Source organism: Myotis davidii, unplaced genomic scaffold, assembly GCF_000327345.1.
Source record: "Myotis davidii unplaced genomic scaffold, ASM32734v1 scaffold57, whole genome shotgun sequence".
Classification (NCBI taxonomy): domain Eukaryota; kingdom Metazoa; phylum Chordata; class Mammalia; order Chiroptera; family Vespertilionidae; genus Myotis; species Myotis davidii.
This window is the reverse complement of record NW_006289718.1, coordinates 806,543-828,892: the sequence shown is the minus strand read 5'-3', so window position 1 is coordinate 828,892 and position 22,350 is coordinate 806,543. Positions and strand designations below refer to the sequence as shown.

Below are 22,350 nucleotides of genomic sequence, written 5' to 3'. Positions count from 1 at the left end.
GTAGCAGAAGGATGTTCACTATTATACTACTATTCAAATTTATTCTGGAAATTCACTATTATACTATTATTCAATTTATTTAGCAGATGAAAAATAATATATGTGGCAATTTTTAAAACATGCAAGTTCTTTGACACTCCACAAGAGATGGAGAGTCTTTGTCCCTTTACATTTGGGCAGGCTTGTTATTTGCCTTCATCATAGAGTACAGAGGAAGTAATACTATAATGACTTCCAATGTCAAAAAAGGCTATAGAACTTCCTCTGTGAATGTTCATCCTGAGGGAAGCTAGTTGCCATGCAAAAAGTTCAACTACTCTTGCCATGTGCAGGAGTCAATGAGTAGGTAGGTATTTCAGTCAGCAGTCCTAGGTGAGCTCCTAGCCAGCAGCCAGTATCAATGGCCAGCCTATCAGTGAGCCACCTCTGAGCCCCTCAGACACGTCAGGTCACTATAACATCAGTCAAATCTTACTATAAGCGTGTGAAAGACTATACACAAAAATTACTAAGCTGTACCCTTCCAGAATTCCTAAACCACAAAACTGTAAGCAAAATAAAACAGCTGTTTTGAGCTACTACAATTTGGGATAACCTATGAGGCAGCAATAATAACTGAAACACTATAAATGCTGAAAGCAAGCAAAAATCAATATTATTAGCAGTGTTAAACATAAGAAAAATCAGGAAGAATGTCACCTGAAAAACAGAATCTATAATAAAAATATTCAATACAGAACTGACATACAAAAATAAATTTGAGATGTATCGATGATTTAAATGACAGCACTGATGTCATAAAATATAAAATCATGGGTATTTTTTGCAATGGAGAATAATTTTCTATACATACACTATAACTAGGATATAAACACAAAATTCAATAAATTGCAGTACAGAAACATTTAAAACTTCAAAATGGCACACAAAAAAGTCAAATTGGGAAAAATATTTCAAACAGTACTACTATTTTTTCCTTAAAGGATTTTGATTATTTATCACTTTAGTTCATTCATTCAATAGTTAATAAAATATTTATTGGCCATCATCTACGATGTATGAAGTTGTGCCAGCCACTAAAAACATTGAAGTGACCTGGACAGACAAGGTTCTTGTCTTCATGAAGCTTACATTCTAGGGAGGGTGGAGGAAAACGAAGCTTGCTATCTTGTACTGGGGGGGTCAGACCTTTCCAATATGATGGCATTTGAGTAAATATGTTATGCAGGAAGAGTATTCCAGGCAAAGGAAACAGTAAGCACAAAGAATGTGTTTTGGTGTAAATAAGGGAGACTAAAAGACAAGTGTAAGCAATATGAGACAAGAACTTTGCTCACTACTTTAGCTCCAGTACCTAAAACAATGCCTGGTACATGATGGCACTGGATAAATACTTACTGCAGGAATGAATGAAATATAGCTGGAGTAGAGTGAAAAGAATTCCAGGAAAGCCCTTGTAGCCGACTAAGCCCTTTGTTCTGAGTGAGATGGGAAGCCAGTAGGTGAGCAGTGACATAATCTGACTTCCAGTTTAAAAGGATTACTCTGGCCCTGGTTCAGCTGGGGCGAGTAGAGAAGGCAACCGACCCATGTTTCCCTCGGACATCAATGTTTCTCTCTCTCTCTCTCCTCCCCCAACCCTCGCTGCTTCCTCCCTCTCAAATCAATAAAAAACATATCCTCAGGTGAGAATTAAAGGGGAAAAAATTTAAATAAATGTCACAGAAATTTTCTAAAGAAAAGAAAATCCTAATTAAGAGTATTGAGCTTTTTCAGAATACATCAGATATACTATAGATCACTCTTATATCAGATTTTACAACAAAAATTCATTTTTTTGGAACTGTATGTGGGGGGGGGGGCACTGGGAAAAATAGAGTACCCCATTTTATATATACTTAATGTTTGGGTCTAGTATTGGACAGTTTACAAGGATAGTGATAATAAGAATGTATTTGTTTATAGACAAAATAAATATGCATACCTCTTTAATTTCAAACTTTAGTAGAAGATTAATGAGCTCCTCATTTGGAGCCTCTGCAACTTTTTTTCGTTCTGATCCTTTCATACTTTTACCAGTCTGTATGTCTCCATCTTCAGCATCAAAATACTCATCATCAGACTCTAAGGAAGAAGACATTCATTTGACTTAAGAGAATGTCTATTGAGGGCTGCATAAAACACTCAAATTTAAATCTCTCAAAAATTCATTATTAGATATATTCTTCATATTCAGAGTAAGAATATAGTTTCAACGTTTTTCTAGATCTCACAAAGTGACTCAATCTGGCAAGTAATAAGTATAAACAAAATCAAACTGCCTATGTTTTTCAATTTGGTCTACTCATTCAACATTCAATAAAATATGTACTGGGTATCATCTATCATGCATCATCAGTCTGTACCAGTCACTAAGGACACAAGAGTGACAAGGACAGGCATGATCCTTGTCCTCATGAAGCTTATATTTTAGTTCAAAATTAAAAGAGATAAATTAGGCTAGAGCTAAATAATAGAATCGAGTAGTGATTGTGGGGGAAAAAAGGAGCTTATTTAAGTATTTTCATTCATAAAAATCCTTTCAATCAAATGAAGAAACTCGGACTTTAAAAAAAGGGACTCAAAACACACTGTTGGTTAGTAGCACAACTAGAACTAAAACCAGCAAATTACTATAATACTTTCAAAATTCTTTATTTTCTGAAAATGTTCTCTCTATATTCTTGGTTTAATAAAGAACATATTACTTTCCTTACCTGATTCCACTCCATCTAGCAACAGTGATGTACCAAGTAGGTCTTTTGTCCTATCTGAAATAACAGGAATGGAGGATACCTAGCAAATAATATAAAAAGTTTTCTTAATATACTAATCTAACAGGATTAAATATACAAAAATGAAATACTGAAAAAGTAATAGTACTAATTATTAAGACTACTACCTGCAATTATAAGGGCAGAACAATGTACAACTCTAGTAGATGAGTCTATTTATCATTGTGTGTCATTAGTTGCTATATATTACAATACTAGAGGCCTGGTGCACAAAATTTGTGCAAGGGGCTTGGCCCTCACAGCCTTGGCTTCATCTGGAAGGTCGTCCAAGGGTCATTCAGCTGTCCAGTCTTATTAGCATATTATGCTTTTATTATTATAGATATTTCATAAATTTGAAAGACGTTTTTTCTTCTACTTATGTATTTTTGCTCCCTTCATTCCCTAAAACTTATTTTCTCCCACCACTCTAAAGCAGTAGTGAAACTAAGCTACAATTGTTATTTATTCAATGTGATATGCAGTTCTGTAGAGATTCAACAATATCAAACCTCAAGTGCACCAAATAAATGAAACTGACCCTAAAAAATATTTAAAAATAAAACTGCTCACAGAATGCTAAAAAAGAACTCATCATAAATACAAATGTAAAGAGATTTAGCATTTTATTACATCCATTTACCTGTCTCTCAGGAGACTGTACAGATGATTTCTGTGGCAAGGGTATACTGTTAATCAAACATAGCACATTTTTCATCTTCTGGTCAGAAATTCTCACATGCATCAAAGGAAGCCCTCCTGATACTTTAAATCTAAAAATGCAAGTCAACAATACGGTTTTAAAGTCCAGTTTCTCTATAATAGGGAGGGGGAAAGGATTGGAGAAGAAACTACACTATAGGGTCAAAGTTACAAATAAGACGTAAAATGTCATAACAAAATTTTAGCAAACCAAATTTAACAATATTTTAAAGGAATAATCATAACCAAATGAGGTTTATCCAATAATGCAAGGCTGGTTTAACATCCATCTGATAATGAACTATTGATACACACAACATGAATGAATCTCTAATTAATTATGCTAAATGAAAGAAGCCAAACAAAAAAGTTGAAACTGTATGGCCCTATCTATACAAAACTAGACAATTCTGAAAAATCTATAGTGTCAGGAAACAGATCAATGTTGTCCAGGGAAGTTAGGAAAGGAGGAAGGAGGAAATACAAAGGGGCACAAGGACTTCAGGGGATGATGGATGTGCTCATTATTTTGACTGTGGTGATGGTTTCATAGCTTTACATGTCAAAACTTGCTGAACTGTACACTTTAAACAGATACAGTTTACTGAATGTCGATAATAATACTATTTTTAAGAAGACAGCATATATATTTCGTAATTGTCTACTTAAATTCTAAATTTAGTTCTTATTTTTCATCTCCTTAGATTGTTCTCAAGATTTTTTAGTTTCATAATCAAAAGAAGCTTTACTTTTTTAAGATTTTATTTAATCAATATTGAACCTTGGATTTGATCCATTCAAAAACAGGGATAACCAACTTACTAAAAAGTAAAGAGAGGTGACATATAAATCAAACAAATATTTTCTTAAAAATATATTTCTGCTATAAAATAATCATTTTTTCTCTTCTTCAGAAATCTAGCTTTTCTTAGTTAAAAATCCAGACACTGATACAGATATATTTCATCTTGTTGATTTTATAATCTATATCATAAATGGGTAATATACTAATTAGACCAGGTGTCATTCCGAATGTCCTTACTGACAAAGACAGGGCTGGAGGGAAGCCAGCCCGGGTCCCGGGTGCCTGTGGGTGGCCAGAGGAGGGAAGCCCGCGTCCCAAGTGCCAAAGGGAAGTCGGTGCCGGCAGCCGGGGGAAGGAAGGCCTACTCTTGCACGAATTTTCGTGCATCAGGCCTCCAGTATAAAAGAAACTCATACATTACCTGGCCATTCTAATGTCTTTTTCCACCATTGCCTTGGCCAACTCAACATGAATATCCATGGGTTGCAAAATATGCATAGTTGATGGATGCTGAAATCGACACTTTTTCCAGTTTTCCTCTTAAAAAAATTTTTTTATTAATGACTTTTTAAATTCATTAAGTATTTTTAAACATATATACATATAGTTTTAATTGATTTCAGAAAGGAAGGGGGAGGGAGAGAGAGATAGAAACACAATGATGAGAGAGAATCATTGATTGGCTGCCTGCTACACGCTTCCTACTGAGGATCGAGCCCACAACCCGGGCATGTGCCCTTGACCAGAATCAAACCTGGGACCCTTCAGTCCACAGGCCGACGCTCTATACACTGAGCCAAACCGGCCAGGGCTAAATATTTTAGATCACCAGATATTCTGTGGAAAATTATCTAACTTATTAAAAATAGTTAATAAACATATTCAATGGATGTCAACTTTTACTGCTTTTAGAATATAAGTAACTTATTTTTTTAAAATAGAGATTGATAAGACTGTGATATAAAAATAATTCAAAATATTTCTTTGGAGAATGTTTATAAAACAGCTGTCATTTTAAAGCCAATAGGAAAAGTTCAGAAATGTAGTGCCCTAATTACAAAATTAGAGATCAGATGGGTTATTGCAGTTAAGGAAAAAAAATGGTAAAATAAAGGACAGAAAAAGAGGATTCTGTGATTCCTAAGTACTATTACACTAGTTTAGCACACAATTCTAAAGCAAAAATGAGTTTTCATGACAAAAAAGTACAATAATTACTTTTTCTTGAAATAGAAAGATGCCAAAATAGACTTTCCAATTACTAACAAAATCCTACACATATCTTAACAGATGGCAATGACTAAACATCTTTTATTACTTATAATTCAAGCAATCATTATAAAGTACATACAACAGAAAAGGCAAATTAATGGTCTGTGTAGGTACTTCCCTTTAAGGGATTAATAGAATCCTAATATATAAAAACTAAGTAGAGCATTATATATTTACATTTTAATAAATCTCATTACTTACGCTAGAAGTATACATTCTATACACAAAGACTATCTTTTCCTTCAATGACCTACTACAATGTGATATACTCTAGAATATTTGGCAAATACTATTGCTTCTAGAAACTAAAGAAGTATAGACAACCAGCAATCTTTACTTAAGCAGTAGAAAATACAAAAGCTTTTGGAAAATAAATTAATTACTTTTAGGTTTTAAGACTATATCCATACTTCTCAGATATCTACAAAAGTAAAAGATGTAATATTACTAAAATAAAATCTAATATAGTAAAATATTTAAAAATAAAGGCAGCAAGAAAAAATATCATTGAGACATCCCAAAAACACTGGGACAGAGGAATTGAGCCAATAGCAATTTCTATTTTGTGTGTTGTGCTGGTTCACAGTCTTATTACAAAAAAAATAGGCAATAACTATACATAGATTAAAATGGTGCTGAGTACCATACCCTAAGATGAACAGCCAAATTTTTCATCTCTATTTGTAACTGTGAGATGGCTTTCTGTTTGGTTTGTTAAGAAACCAACAGGATATGTGTTCAAAATGTTACCGGAGTTGATTTACATGCACACATACACATATATTTACAAAAGCTACTCAACATAGTATCAAGATCCTAAAAACTGAGCAACTTATTACCTGCTCTTGCAAAGAGTAGTTGTACACTTTTTATTTCAACATCAAACTTGTCATATGCCTTATCCATTATTTCCTCCAGAGATGAATTACCATTCTTCTGCAAGCCTTGATCTTTACTGTTAAGCTAAAATGGAGGGGAAAAACTTCAATTTTTTAACAGAAAAGCACATAAATCAATATACTTCAGTTGTGTTTTCTTAAAACTAACTAAAATGAAAACATTGTCCTTATTAAATTCACATTTTGCTTAGTTTTCTGATAATTATTTGCAAATATTTTATTAGAAATGTAATATTTCAGCATATATCTCTAATATGTTTGAGTAATACATTACTCAGCACATCTGCACTAACTAGCAAGTAATTACATAGCTATCTATCTCAAATAAACTGTCTACACATACAACTCTTCCTGGCTCTCAGGAGTTATTGCCACAATGAAATAGCAGGTTTTATTCCTTCTTCTCTTCACTACATATATAGAATAACTAGTCCATTAGAATTCAGCTCCAATCTCTACTTCCTTTTCCATCTTTTAAAGAAGCTAGCATTAATTCAGGACTATATATTTTTAAACCTTCACATTTTCTCAGAGGCTTGGATTTCTACAAGGTTCAATTCCCAAACAAAACCTTAACTTCTCTTACTCTATTAAACATATATTTATGTGTATCATTTCCTATTGTTAAAATAAAAAAAATTAACAAAACTGTGAAATTAAACTCTGGAAACCTAGAAGTGCATGAAAACTACTAGTGCTTCTCTCCAAGTAGAAAAAGACAACAGTAATTCAGTCCTCAAGGTCAAATCATCTACTATCACAAACAATTTTAGGTTTTTCTTTGCTTCTTTAATAGCCATAAAATATATATAAAATAGTAATCTAAGCTGGCTTGACAAAATACTAAGAAGAAATAAGTCTAGGTTTAAGTAATTTTTGAGTGGGGGAAAGCAAACTATCACGTAGCTAGGTACTAAGCTAAGCAAAAATGGGCAGACAGAAATAACTATGTACCTACCTGAAATGTACCAAAATCTAAAATGAGAAGATTTGACTTTTTGTGGTAGAAGCCTGTGTGTGGAACTATGAGATAAGAAGGCTTCAGATTTATCTTTAAATCAAGGACTTTTCGAGTTTCAATAATATGTGTAAGTCCTAAAAAAAGAAAAAAATGAAAGGTCAGAGGGTCGAGTTGAAATGTGTAATCATATTTTAACAACAAGAATATCAGTTGGAAAGTATTATGAAGGATTTTCAATTCAGCAAGTAAAGTAGAATTGTACATGGTCAATGGGAAACCTTCAATCATATCTTCGTACAGTACAGTAAACCCAACATAGCTAGTGCTTTTTGGAGAGAGAGAATAATTCATTATTTCTTTAATTAAGTAAGCAGATAAAGTAGTAAGCTTCAGTTCAGAGATAATGTTGTACAAAAGTATGTATCTTCTGTATCACAGTTTTTTTAAGAACTGATCCAGAGGGATGTCTTCTACCTCAAGCTCAGGTTCTTAAAGGTAATAGCACACAGAATCTGTACCCAGTATTATTCTCTTTCTCACCTAGTTTAGCTGTTATATTTGACTCTGGGTAAACCAGGTACAATGCTACTCCACTGTAGAATATAGCCTAAATTTAAGACAAAGAAAAAAAGCAACCTATACTATTTTCAATATAATATTAACATTAGAATACACAAAACTTTGAATGTTTGATGCTTATACAGACAGGCAAATTCTTTACCTGTAGCTGTTCTCTCTTTAATTTCTTCCAGCTTCATCAATGTAGCTGATGTTATTTGCTCAAGATCTAATCCCTTATTTGATTGAAAGAATTCAACCACTGCATTAATGGTTTTCTGTAAAACAATTTAAAACACAAAGAAATTACACACAATACTTTCCACATTATAAATTTTTAAGTTTTGGTTTAATTCTAAATAACTGGGCTTTAAACTGAGGAGGTACCTCCAAAGATAGTTTTCCCTCTAGAGTGAAAGAGAACCTAAAAATAGGAATAGCCCAAGTAAGCTTACTGAAGAGGCAACAAATGTGTGCATATCATTAAAGTAACCTTAAATATGTTTTATAGTGTCTCTAGTTTCAGCCTCCAATTAGCCAGAAGGTAAAACTCCACTTCTTTATATTGAAAATGAATTCCCCTACACTTTGAAGAGGAAAGAAGGAAGCTGTTGAGCCCTTACTTACATCCAAAACTTGAATGTAAAAAATCAGACATTTTGCAAAACAGAATGAGTTCTGGAGGCTGGATGTACAACAATGTGAATGTACCCATGATGTGAATCCACTTCTAAACTATAAAGTAAAAATAAGTCAGGGATCTAAACAACAGGATGGAGCCAACCTGAAGTGACGCAATGAGTAGTGAACCATACACATCCCGTTGGCTACCTTGAGATAAGCTATGAGAATCTAAATAAAAGATGAAGATATTAATACAGAACTTGATCCAGCACTTTCGATAGTATCTAAATGTGAATTTTTTTTTCCCATGTGAACATAGTAAATTCTTTCAATTATTTCTAAAGCTCTTTAAGTTGGTTCCAAACACTGAGGGGAATGAAGAATAAGCAAGGATAAACTGGAGTAGTAAGCATGTAACGACTGGGAGTAGTTGGTACAATGAACACAGCCTTTATAAATAGTGGATTTGGTTTTTTTTAAATTGATATAAGCATAAATATACCTTACGGTAGAAAAAAATCTATAGCACATAAAAAAAATTCAAAATTAACTGAAAAACATGTACTGCTTTTAGAATAAGAGTGCTAAGTAAATGTTAAATATGAAAGAGAGAAAATAAGAAAACCATATGTTAAACATGTAAGATAGAAGATTCACTTTCTCTTTGTACTTACTGCATCATAGATGACCTCCACAGGCTGAGACTGAAGAACGAGGGTCTGGTCAGCAGTACTATTCTCGGGATTGGTTTCAAATTCAATTTTAAGCAAAGATGATGCAGTATCACCAATTGAAGCCACAAGTGATGGAACAGTATCCTGCTGTTTCAGACCTGTTATATACCAGTGTTCTAATTTTGCTTCCACCCTACAATCCAATGAAGAAAAATTAAGTGATATAAACACAATTATTTGTAATATAATGATTTAAAACACAAATTTCCCTTTAAAACAACTCCAGTGAGAGCCATGACCCCGAACCATCACTCAGAGTTGAAATCCAAACTTCTCAACCTAGCATTCAATAACCCTCACAGCCTAACGTAGGCTTTTTTCTTTCTTTATTTTCCTTGTCATCCACATAAAAAAAAACACACACAAAAAAAAAACCTTTAACCAACTCCAGAACACTGCAGAAGTTCCCATAATTGCAGCATGAATACAAGCGATGCTCAATACTCATGGGACTCATATCCCTACTGCATGCCACCCTGAACACTCTCCTACCTCATCCCTGCTTCTAGTCATTTCCATTCAACTAGGCCCAGTTCTCCTAGGCCAAGTTTCTCTTCTACAACTGAACTTGTATAGCATTAACAATAAGGTATTAATTTTACAGTACCTTCTCACTTATGAGCTCTCTAATATGCTAAACAGAACTTTTTGAATATCCTCTCTTATCAACTACAGCATAAAGTTCTTGAAAATAGAAACTTATTGTTCCTATAGCCTTCATAATATCAATCTATAAACAGTATCCAATAAATATTTATAAAGGAAAGAGTAGAGCAAGTAATGAGCTTGTCATATAACTCCATAACACAAAACAAACTCAAATATAAAATGACTATCATGACACAAACACACCCACAAAATAAAATTAGAGAAGGATGACTATTAATCAGTTTTTAATGGTAAATAACACTACATCTTTGGGGCCTAAAGTCAAACAAAATAAAAGTAAAATAAAAATTTAAATAATTTTTTTAAAACTTACTTAAGTGCTTGTGCTCCTGGTCGCTGAGATACTTTGGTGCCCAGACCAATTATCTGAATTTTTAGTATTTCTGGAATATTTTTGTTTTCTCTTATTGTAATAGACGTGCTTACTAATTTCAGTGTCATTATATGAGCAACATACTAAACAAAAGAATGAATGAAAATTGTTAAAGATTAAATAATTATTACTTTACTTAATAATTTACTCATTTAAATTTGTTGAGTTACAGTGATCTACAAAACATTATGGTAGGTTTCTGTATCAATACACTCACTATAAAAATACATATATATTGGAAAATTCAATACAAATTGCTTGCTCAAATAGGACACTTACAAAATCCAAAACTAATTTCTCTTAAAGGTAATAAAAAACAAACGATAAAACATTTTGTGGCATAAGAATTTAATTTAGCAGCTTTCACTAAAGCAAACTAATTCAGATTAATCCTTGAGCTCAAAAACTAGACAAAACATAAAGAACATTTGTTTGATGCCTTTGGAGAGTTAATCACACACTGAGAAAAAAAAAATCCTGACCCAAAAATTGATAAGTCAGGATTAGAGGTAGAACAAAGAACCAGGCAGATGATTCTCATCAAACTACACAGGATGATAGCAAGAGAGGAAGCAAAGAACAAAGTATTTACAAAATAGTCAGAAAATAATTAACAAAATGGCAATAGTAAGTCCTTACCTATTAATAATTACTTTAAATGTAAATGGATTAAATTATCTAATCAAAACACACAGAAAGTCAGAATAAATTTAAAAAATAAGATCCAACAATATGTTGCCTATAAGAGACTCATTTTAGCTTTAAGGCCAAACATAGACTAAGAGTGAAAAGGTGAAAAATATATTTCAAACAAACAGTAACAAAACAAAAATAGGGGTAGCTATACTTATATCAGAAAAAAATAGACTTTAAGTTAAAAATGGTACAAAGAGATAAAGTTGTTATGTAATGATAAAGGAGTCTACGCATCAAGAAAATATAACAATTGTAAATACTTATGCATCCATGAGCATCTATGTATATACTAACAGAACTAAACCATCCACAAGAATAAACTCAGAATGGATTAAAGGCTTAATGTAAGACTCAAATCCATAAAAATCCTGGATGAAAACATAGAAGCAAGACATTAAAATCTCAGGCATTTCTCATAGTAATATTTTTTCTGATATCTCTCCTTGGGTAAGGGAAACAAAAGAAAAATAATGTAAATTCATCAAACTAAAAAGGTTTTGCACAACAAAGGAAACCATCAACAAAATGAAAAGACAACTCACTGAATGGGAGAACATATTCACCAATGATACATCTGAAAGGGGTTAAGATCCAAAATTTATAAAAAACTTATAAAACTCAACACCAATAAAACAAACAGTCCAATTTAAATATGGGCAAAGATCTGAATAGACACTTCTCCAAAGAGGACAAACAAATGGCCAATAGGCATATGAAAAGATGCTCAAAGTCACTAATCATCAAATTAAAACCACAATGAGATACCACCTACCACCAGTCAGAATGACTATCATCTATAAACCAACAAACAAGAAGGGTTGGTGAGGATGTGGAGAAAAGGGAACCCTTGTGCACTATTGGGACTACAGATTGATGCAGCCACTGTGGAAAACAGTATGGAGCTTCCTCAAAAAATTAAAAATGGAATTGCCTTATAATGCAGCAACTCCATTTCTGGGTATATAGCCAAAGAAACCCAAAACACTGATTCAAGAGAATATATGCACCCCTATATTCATTGCAGCATTATTCATAATAGCCAAGATTTGGAAGCAGCCCAAATCAGTAAATGAGTGGATAAAAATGCTGTGGTATATTTACACAATCCTATCTAATAATAGACAAACATGGTAATTGACCGTATCTTCGCTACGCCTCCCACTGCCTAATCAGCACGATATGCAAATTAACCACCAACAAAGATGGCAGCTAATTTGCATATACTGGCTGGGAGCAAAGACTGAAGACACTGTAGAAGCCAAGCAACGGAGCCAAGGTAGCGGAGACGTGCGGGAGAGAAGTGGCAGAGACGGGCGGGAGAGGAGCGGCAGAGAAGGCCGGGGTAGGAGCGGCAGAGGCCGGGGTAGGAGCGGCAGAGGCCGGGGTAGGAGCGGCAGAGGTCGGGGTAGGAGCGGCAGAGACGGGAGCGAAGCCCTATTCTTGCAGGAATCCTCCTGCAACGGGCCTCTAGTAGAATATATAAAAAAAGATGGAAATCTTATCTTTTGCGACAGCATGGATGGACCAAGAGACTATTATGCTAAGTGAAATAAGCCAGTCAGAAAAAGAAAAATACTATAAGATTTCATTTATATGTGAAATCTAATAAACAAAATAAGCTAACAAACAAAATAGAAACAGATTCATATATACAGAGAAGGGCACATACCTTTGTTGCAGGTTCAATCCCCCCGCCCCCCCCGCCACACCTGGTTGGGGCATGTGTGGAAGGCAATCAATCTCTCTCTCTCTTTCTCTCTCTCTCTCTCTCCTACTTTCCTTCCACTCTCTCTAAAAATCAATGGAAAAAATATCCTCAGGGGAGGATTAAAAAAAATTAAGAAGAAAACTCATAGAGAAAAGATAGTATCTTTAATAAATGGTTCTAGAAAAACTGGATATTAAACTGGACCTCATCTTATACCACTCACAAAAATTAATTTGATAATATAAGATAATACAGTAAAATGAAACAAGCCACCTCTTAGGCCATCTAAATTATTACCTGTTTGGGTAAAGTTAGGTTGTGGGTGCTCTCACTATAACCAATAGCTGTGAAGAACTTATCTTTTTCCTCTGGAGTCATAAGGTCATCAATAGCTACAAAGAAAAGACAATATTTTAAAATCAATTGCTTCAGTTTTACAGGTACAATAAAAAAAAAATCAAACCAAACTAATAAATGCCCTAAAAGCAATAAAAACAAATGCTAAAGCAAAAGCAGCCAGGTGATTTCCTCTAATATACTAAAATATCTGCCTTTGCTCTTTTAGATCAAGAAAAAGCAGAGAGACCATTAAGGAAATTAAGGTCTCCTATATAAATTTTTAATTCCCTAAGTATTTTAAAAACTAAGAGAAACTTCTAATTAAAAATCCATGTAAAAAGTAACAATTAGGAATGTTAAATGTAGTGATTTCTGAATTTCAACTTTTTAAAATTCACACAAATAATTTTTCTCCAAAAAAAAAAAATCAAAGTTTTGCTTTCATTTGAAACACAGAAATGTGCCAGCCTGATGTATCTGCTTATATGTTTGCCACATTGAGCTACTTTTATTTGATGTACGCTGAACACAGGGGGTGGCGCGGAATGAAGGAAGGCCCTGGCTGGCAGCCAGCAGCCAGCAGTGGGGGAAGGAAAGCCCTGGGCAGCAGCTGGAAGGCCCCGATTAGCCCTGATTACCAGCCAGGCCTAGGGACCCTATCCATGCATGAATTCCATGCATCAGGCCTCTAGTTATGAAATAAAATCCAACCAACTGGCTAAAATATAATGTATATAGTTTGTCTTATCAGCATACAATACATTACTTGACTTGGAACTTACTTTCAGGAATCAAAGATTCTTCATCTTTTTTCTTACTTTCCTTCTTACCCCAAAACCCACTAAACCAGCCTCCACGTTTCTCGCCTGCATCAGTAGACTTGTTCTTTAATTTCTGCCCGGACCGAATCACCTAAAAAATCAAAATTTAAAAAATTCATTAAAGAGTAAATGTCCTCTTCATTTTCAGGTATAGTCGGGTAAAAACAAAGCTGAACTTTTTTAAACACTACATTAGGTTAACTATATATAGTCAAGAAAGACAGTTCCTTCTGAAATGATGTTCAACATGTGATTAATGCAGTCTATTAATTTACTTTCCACACCTACCAATAGCATTTTGCTGCATTTTGTTAAGAATTATAGTCAAGGATTCCAGTGATATGTCTCTCAAATTTTTAAGTTAAGGAGCCACTAGGACAGCATATTTCTGAGCAATATATCTTCCAAATGTTTAAGTTAAGGAGCCACTGGGACTGAAAGGAAAATGCTTCCACATTCAAAAGTCTGGCTACAGCATGAGTAAATGCAGTCTATGAAAGCCAGAGTATACAGAGGAAAATCCTAGAGGGAGAAGAGCCAGAGAAGGGGATATCTGGGTAGAAGTCTGCACAAACCTCAGTCTAACCTAAGCTTCCCACGTATGAAACTGACCTCAATGAAAGTAACAAAGGTTCAGAGACCTGAACTGAGATATAAACCATCTGCACAACTCTCAAACTCCTATACTGTTCATGTGCAAAATAGACCCAAACCAAGATACAAAAATTGAAACAAATAGATTGAGATTTGAACCACTATCCACAGAAGGCATGTGCTAAGATAAAAATGTCCAACAGTTTCTGGAGGATAACAGGACACAGAGACTACACAATTTAATATTCACAGTGTCCATAAATATAATCAAAATCACTTGATATATGAAAACAAAACAAAAACCTAGGAAAATATGACCAATTATCAAGGAAAAGGATAATGCCAATAACCAAATAACCTAGATGTTGAAACTAATGTTGCATTAGATAAAGGAAAATACTCTTAAAGTTACTAAAATGTAAGAATTTTTGGCAGAAAAATAAAATTTTTAAGGAACTCAATAGGAATTGTAGACCTGAAAATGGAAATGATAAAGGAAAGAGTAAACTTGAAGACACAGCAGTAGAAATTTTCCAATCTGAAGAACAGAAAGAAAAAACATTAGTGGGGGAAAAAATGAATAAAGCCTCAGGAACTTGCAATATATCAAAACATCATAGATATGTATATATGGACCTACATATGTACATATACATACATATTTATTTATGTGTGTTCATAAAATCATTGTAAGAAATAATAGCTGAAACATCTCATATTTGGGAAACCTAATGGTCAATTCTCAGTCTTCAGGTCAGTTGACCAATCAGATGCACTTGTCACAGTTGATCCCGCCCTCTTCCTTGCAATTCTTTCTTCACTTGGTTTTGAGGATATTATATTCAGAGAACTTTCCACCTATATCTCTGGCAGCTTCTCCATGGTGACCTTTACTGGTTCCCATCTCTCTGACCTATAAACAATAGAATGCTACAGGTCTTTAGAGTCCACCAATTTTCTAGCTACTCTAACTTACTAGTAGGTAATTTCATCCAATGTCATAGCTTTAAATGCCATCTGTGCTGACCCCTGCTAAATTCCTGTCTCCAACACAGACTTCTAAACTCTACATTCACGTATCCAATTGACTACTCCATACATCCACATTAATGTCTGAATGACAGCTAAGCTTTATAGGTCCAAAACTGAACTACTCATCTCCTATCTCACCCAAGCTTGTTCCAGCTAGTCTTCCCCATCTCATTTCATAGTAACTCCAACTTCCCAACTGCTCCAAGACAAAATTCTTAGTCATCTCTGATTTTTCTCTCTTAAAATCTGAACTTAGTCCTTTGGGAAATAATGGCTCTCTCTTAAAACATATGCAGAATATTTTTAATTTTTTTTATTGATTTCAGAGAGGAAGGAAGAGGGAGAGATAGAAACATCAATGCTGAAAGAGGATCATTGATCAGCTGCCTCTTGCATGCCCCCTACTGGGGATCGAGCCTGCAACCTGGGCATGTGACCTGACTGAGAATCCAACCTCCAATGGGGGGACCTTCTGGTTCATAGGTTCATACTCAACCACTGAGCCCCACGGGCTGGGCGAAACATATCCAGAATTTGACACTGAGGCATCACTCCATCGTAACCATTCTCAGCCACACTACCATTATTTCTCAAATATTTCAAGAGTATCCTAACTAATCTCTGTTTTCAGTTTTGCCCTCCTTTTTACAGTGTGTTTTCAAATTAGCAGCCAGAGGAAGTTTTAAAACCTAAGTCAGATTATATTATTCTATTCATGAAATGGCTCCCTAATTCAGAGTAAAAACCAAAATCCACAAAAATTTACAATGAATTGCTTTTAAGACCCTACAGCAAGCATGTCAAACACAACAGCTAACACAGGCCAAATAAACAAGGTTTAAGTTTATGTGGGCTGCAAAAAAATAAAAGCTTCAATTTTCAAAGAAACATAGGTTTATTTCGATAGAGACATGCTGAAACTAAGGGCTGAAATAAATGAGTAATCGTAAACATAAAATAACAGAACATTTTAATAAAAAATAATATTTTCTTGAACATTAACTTACCAGACACTGAACAACTGCACAAACTAATAAGCATAACAAAAATAAACCTATGTTTCTTGTTCTCCAAAAGCTAAGTATTTCCTGTTGCGCACACCAAACAAGTCAGTACAAGACTAATGACATGGCAATAGGCTGCTAAAATATTCGCTGCTAGTATTAGTGGAGAGAAAAGGTGCACCTGTGCATAAGGGGAATGAATGCAACACGATTATAGTAATCGGTCATTAGCGAACGTTGTAGTTTGTTATTAATAATCATGTTTAACAGGATATTGTAAAAATTAAGCTACGAAGTTTCATCAAAACATTTTTTACATATCGTTATATTGGCTGGGCCACAAAAATATTCGTTGTGGGCCGAATTTGACATGCTTGCCCTACAGAATCTAGCTTCCTCCATAACTCCAACAATCATCACTCCAACTCCTCCACTACCTTCCTTCGTTAACCACCATTTCTCCTGGCTCTCACCACTCTATTCCCCTTAATGAGCTAGTTATGTTCCCACCCCAAAAACCTTTCAACTTGCTATATTCCTTCTGATTGGTACACTTTCCCTCAGGTATCTTTCTGGTTGACTTTGCTCAAATGTATCCTTCTTAGTGAGACTTTCCCTGACCATCTTATTTAAAACTGCAACCCCATTATGGTCTCTGCCTAGCCTTAGCACCCTTTATATTAATTTCTACATTATTTTTATTTACTTTTTTGTTTATTATCATTCTTCCTATTATAATGTAAGGGATTTTTGTCTGTTTTGCTCACTTCTGAATCCTAATGCAAATGATAATGATGATGATAAAGAAAAAAGTCACTTATTTAGTAATTGTTATATATCAGGCACCTAACAGTCTAAGTCACTGGTTCTCAACCTTCTGGCCCTTTAAATACAGTTCCTCATGTTGTGACCCAACCATAAAATTATTTTCGTTGCTACTGTAATAACTGTAATGTTGCTACTGTTATGAATTGTAATGTAAATATCTGATATGCAGGATAGTCTTAGGCGACCCCTGTGAAAGGGTCGTTCGACCACCAAAGGGGTCGCGACCCACAGGTTGAGAACCGCTGGAAGTGGTTTACATCAATTATTATGCACTACTCACAGTAACTCTATGATGTAGGCACTATGCATTAGTCCAATTACAAATGAGGAAACTGAGACACAGAGAGGTTACGTAGCCAGCCCAAGGTTACACAAGTATTAGTTGGCAAAGCTGGGATTAAAATCCAAACCATCTGACTCCCAGGTCCACACTCTTTAACCATATTCCTACTATAGAGATTTCCAAATGGTGTGATGCAAGAATTTCTAAAACACACAAAACCTGTCTAATGGTCAGGAATACTGACCTCTTTACTCTTAGATTGCAAAAAAAAAAAAAAAAAGGCAACAGACAACACAAGAATATCCATCCAGTGTGATTAAGTCAAAATTGTCAGATTTGCAAAAAATACATTTTTGATATGCCACAGAATTTTAGTTATTACTTTATGTGTGCCATAAGATAAAAAAAAATTGAAAATCACTATGCTAACGTGATGGGCACTCAATGAGTATTTGCTAAGTAAATGAATGCACAAGTATATATGCTTCAAACCCATTCTAAAACAGAAGCATGTGTATGAAGTTTTATTAATGTAAAAAACTAAAACAATATACAGAAATGCATTAACAATAGTTATCTTTGGTGTGTGACATAATGGGTGGTTTCTATTTTCTTTTTTTTGTAGATCAATATTTTCTAACTTTTCTATAATAAGTTGTATTGTACTTGTAATTCATTTTTTAAATACCAAAAAAAGTCATGTTACAGAATAATAGAAAAAACACATAATAATGCAGACAAGGTACCAACTGAAATAAATCAGCATTTATAAAATACTTATGAACAGACTGATTCCAATTTGGGGGGAAAAAAAGAAGAGAAGAAGAGATAGAGGAAGAGGGAAAGAAGGAGGGAGAGAAGGGAAGAAAAAATGTCAGTGAAGTAAAGGAGGAAGGAATGGAGGGAAGGGAAAACAAAGCAAAGATAAAGTGAAAGAAATAGCTAAGAAGCATAAATAGGTAGGTACGCATGCATAGGGGAAAGACCTAAGAGTCTGTATGTCAAAAATGTTAACAGTTAGCATTCAGTGTTGCTAGAATAATGGATGACTCTTTTTTACTTTCTATTGGGGTGGGGGGGGGGAGGGAAGGGAAGAGGGAGTTCAAAATTTCTGTCATAAATTTTTTTTTAATTTCCCCTTAATGTCACCTTCCCCTTCCCCCCAATATTTTAATTTTTTCCTGAGACAAAATTAATCTGTGAAAATTCAATCTTTATTCTCAATTAAGCAAATCTCAATAACATCCTATGAAGCTTAGCTTTTTTGATCCTAGGTTTAAAGGAGTAGTTGTAACATGTTTAAAACATAAAATCAGCTAATAAAAATAATTACCTCAACTTGTGCTTGTTGCCTTGCTAAAATTATGTTAAAAACATCTAGAGTCTTCTCCAAATCCTGTAAAATAAAGACAAGCAAAATGATCATTAGATAGAATATTTTTTTCTTCAATGATATCCAGGCTTACTTATTAGTCCATGAACAAACACTATTTGTGATCGAATGAAAGTTTAAGTATAAATTTGAATATGCACTTGGCTTTTACATTTTTAACTTTTGCAATATAAGAAATAAGTTTTCCAAGGAAGTAAATCCTCAATAAATATAAAAATAAGAATTTTAATGAGACCATTACAATACACAGATAGCCATATATGCAATGGAAACAAGAATATCTAGAAGGGGTATTATCCTATAGTTCTTACTTCTGACTCCCTCTATTCTATATTATTTTACAATCATTGTACTAAAGGCACCATTATAAAACACAAAATTTTTAAATGTAAAATTCTGCAAATCACAAGTAATCTAAAGTAGAAAGTGATTTGGGGAATTTACATAGAAGTATGTAAGAAAGCTCCAGTCATTGTGTTCAGTTGGCTGGAGCATTGTCCCGTTCACCAAAAAGGTTACAGGTTCAGTTTCTGGTCAGGGTACATACCCTTGTGATCTCGGTCAGGGCGCATACAGGAGGCAAGGGATCAACATCTCTCCCTCATATCAATGTTTCTCTCTCTCTCTCTCTCTCTCTCCCTTCCATCGCTCTCTCTCTCTCTCTCACTCCCCCTCTCTCTCTTTCTCTCTCTCTCCCCCCCCCTCCCCCTTCCCCTCTCTCTAAAATCAATAAAAACATATCCTCAGGTTCATTAGATTCCACATACAAGCGAGATCATACAGTATTTTTCTGTGAGTAAAGATTAAGAGGAACAAAGAATACATTCCTCCTGACAGACCTCCTATTCAGTGTGTTGTGCATAAATAAGATTGTGTGGCTAATAAACTTGCTTCAGTTCCTCGAGAACTGGGGTCCTCCTGATCCCGCTTACCTGTCTTTCTTTCTTTTCTCAATTCCCACCTCCCTGCCTCAGCCCAGCTCAACCTTGTCAGGCTGGCCCTGACACATCCATGCTGTCCTAACAGGTAAGAGTTTCATCCTTTTTACAGCCATGGAGTATTTTAAACAAAACCTAGTAATAGAACCAGAGTCTGAGATGTCAGAGGGAAGGTGGGTGGGGTGTACAGGATGAAAGAAGGTGTAGAGAATAGCCAAAGAACATATATGCATAGCCCATGGACATAGAGAACAATGTGGTAAGGGCCAGAGAGAAAGGAGGGCACGGTCTGGATAGAGGGGGGCAAAGGAGAGAAAAATGGGGGACATCTATAATAAAGATAACAATAACAATAAAATATTATTTATTTATTTATTTATAATCCTCACACAAAGATATTTTATTAATTGATTTCTAGAGAGTGGAAGGGAGAGAGGAGGGGGAGAGAGAAACACTGACATAAGAGAGACACATTGATTGATTGGCCTCTCGCACGCACCGCTGCCAGAGCTGGGGAACCTACAACCAAGATATGTGCCCTTGATGGGAATCAAATCTGCAACCCTTTGATATGCAGGACAACATTCTAACCACTGAGCCAAACCAGTCAGGGCAAAAATAGAATATACTTGTAAAAATATATCCTCGGGTGAGAATTTTTTAAAAAAGTAATCCTAGTAACCTGGGTGCCGGGTGCTCTAAGTGTTATCTTATGCACATCTCACAACTCTATAAGACAGACAGTTTCCATTTTGTACAAGAGAAGATGGTACCTGAAATGTTTAGCAAATTGATACTTTTTCTAATATATAATACCGGTGATTGTCATATGTTTCATAATAACAGGAATTCCATTCTTTTTTTAATATATTTTTATTGATTTCAGAAAGGAAGGGAGAGGGAGAGAGAGAGAGAAACATCAACGATGAGAGAGAACCATTGATCAGCTGCCTTCTGCATGCCCCACACTGGGGATCGAGGCCACAACCTGAGCATGTGCCCTGACTGGGAATTGAACAGTGACCTCCTGGTTCATAGGTTGATGCTCAACGACTGAGCCACACTGGCCAGGCAGAATTCAGTTCTTTACATTATGAATTTGTGACAGAAAGTTATGTAATCAAAGTCAGATGCTATTAAGCCACTTATATATTCAGTATGGTGTTTTTCTTTGTTTCAAAAGGGGGTAAGACTCCTCCTATCTTGAGAATAAAGCTGTTTTTTATAAATAATAATTGGAACTATTTTTAAAAAGCCACTAACAAACCTAATATATACACCTAGCTAATAATAAACAGATCTAACATTGATTTTCTATACATTATTACAAATACCAAACATATTTCTACAAATCATTTACAGTAACCTCATTTTATCTAATATGAGGATGGATGAGAAGGATTTTCAAAGAAGATAAAAATTGGGGGAAAATACTTTGCATTTTCCCATAAAATTCTCTCAAAAGAGATTAACACTATTCTTTCTAAATCATATTTTAATACAAATTAAATTTAGAAAAATTAACATTAACAGATGACTTAACAAATAATACCTTTCATCAACATATGCAAGATATACCTGAATTTGTTTCTGTATTTCTTCTGGGACTTTAGTCTGGGTCAGTTTGGTTTTGTAGGCACATTTATAACTCTTGAGCAATTGCCTGTGATTTTTTATGTTACTCCATGACCACATATGTGTACACCTTCTTATATGAACTTCAAGAATTGAATCAATTGCATATTTCCACCTGCAAATCAAAAATTTTTAATGCACATCTGAATATAGAGGTTTAAGAAAAAGCAGGAAAATAGCTTTGACTTTAGACCTAACCTGTTACACTTTTTGTTATTAACTCTTTTCTTGTAAGAGCTCAATAATAAGAGTTCAATTTCCCAGTATAATTTTCTGACTTAAATAGATTATGAAATGAACAAAGCACTCCAGGAAGAGGGTTTATCAAAGCAAAATCACAAAGACACAAAATGATTTGCTATGCAAAATTAATAGCATCCAATACGGTTAAAACATTGAGTCCATGTGGATGACTAAAGTGCAATAAGACCAAAATATGTTGAAAGTCTTGAATACCAAATTAAGAATTTGGAAATAATCTGGGAGCAGAAGTACAACAGAATGTATTTATGAAAAAAAGTAACAAGGACATAATATAAAAGATAACACTCTGTGTCTCTAAAAAGAAAAAGTAGCTTCATTACGTGGCTTTAAACATGTCTTAACCCTGAGAATCCCTAACTATATGACTGTATGTTTCTTATTTTTTAAAAAATAATTCTAACTTAC

At 34.4% G+C, this 22,350-nt stretch overlaps 1 protein-coding gene across 1 annotated transcript in view; it reads right to left on the bottom strand.

The window, feature by feature from the left end:
* The window catches only part of VPS13C (vacuolar protein sorting 13 homolog C (S. cerevisiae)), a 173,292-nt gene that overhangs the window by 106,004 nt on the left and 44,938 nt on the right, over positions 1-22,350 (bottom strand). Inside the window, exons 15-27 of the mRNA XM_015563005.1 lie at positions 21,625-21,796; positions 19,049-19,111; positions 13,936-14,065; positions 13,112-13,206; positions 10,351-10,493; positions 9,309-9,501; positions 8,174-8,288; positions 7,450-7,586; positions 6,432-6,555; positions 4,742-4,859; positions 3,457-3,586; positions 2,757-2,835; positions 1,985-2,124 (exon numbers count right to left, since the gene is read on the bottom strand). Coding sequence (XP_015418491.1) covers positions 1,985-2,124; positions 2,757-2,835; positions 3,457-3,586; positions 4,742-4,859; positions 6,432-6,555; positions 7,450-7,586; positions 8,174-8,288; positions 9,309-9,501; positions 10,351-10,493; positions 13,112-13,206; positions 13,936-14,065; positions 19,049-19,111; positions 21,625-21,796 — 1,639 coding nt within the window. The remainder of the gene's footprint in view (positions 1-1,984; positions 2,125-2,756; positions 2,836-3,456; positions 3,587-4,741; positions 4,860-6,431; positions 6,556-7,449; positions 7,587-8,173; positions 8,289-9,308; positions 9,502-10,350; positions 10,494-13,111; positions 13,207-13,935; positions 14,066-19,048; positions 19,112-21,624; positions 21,797-22,350) is intronic.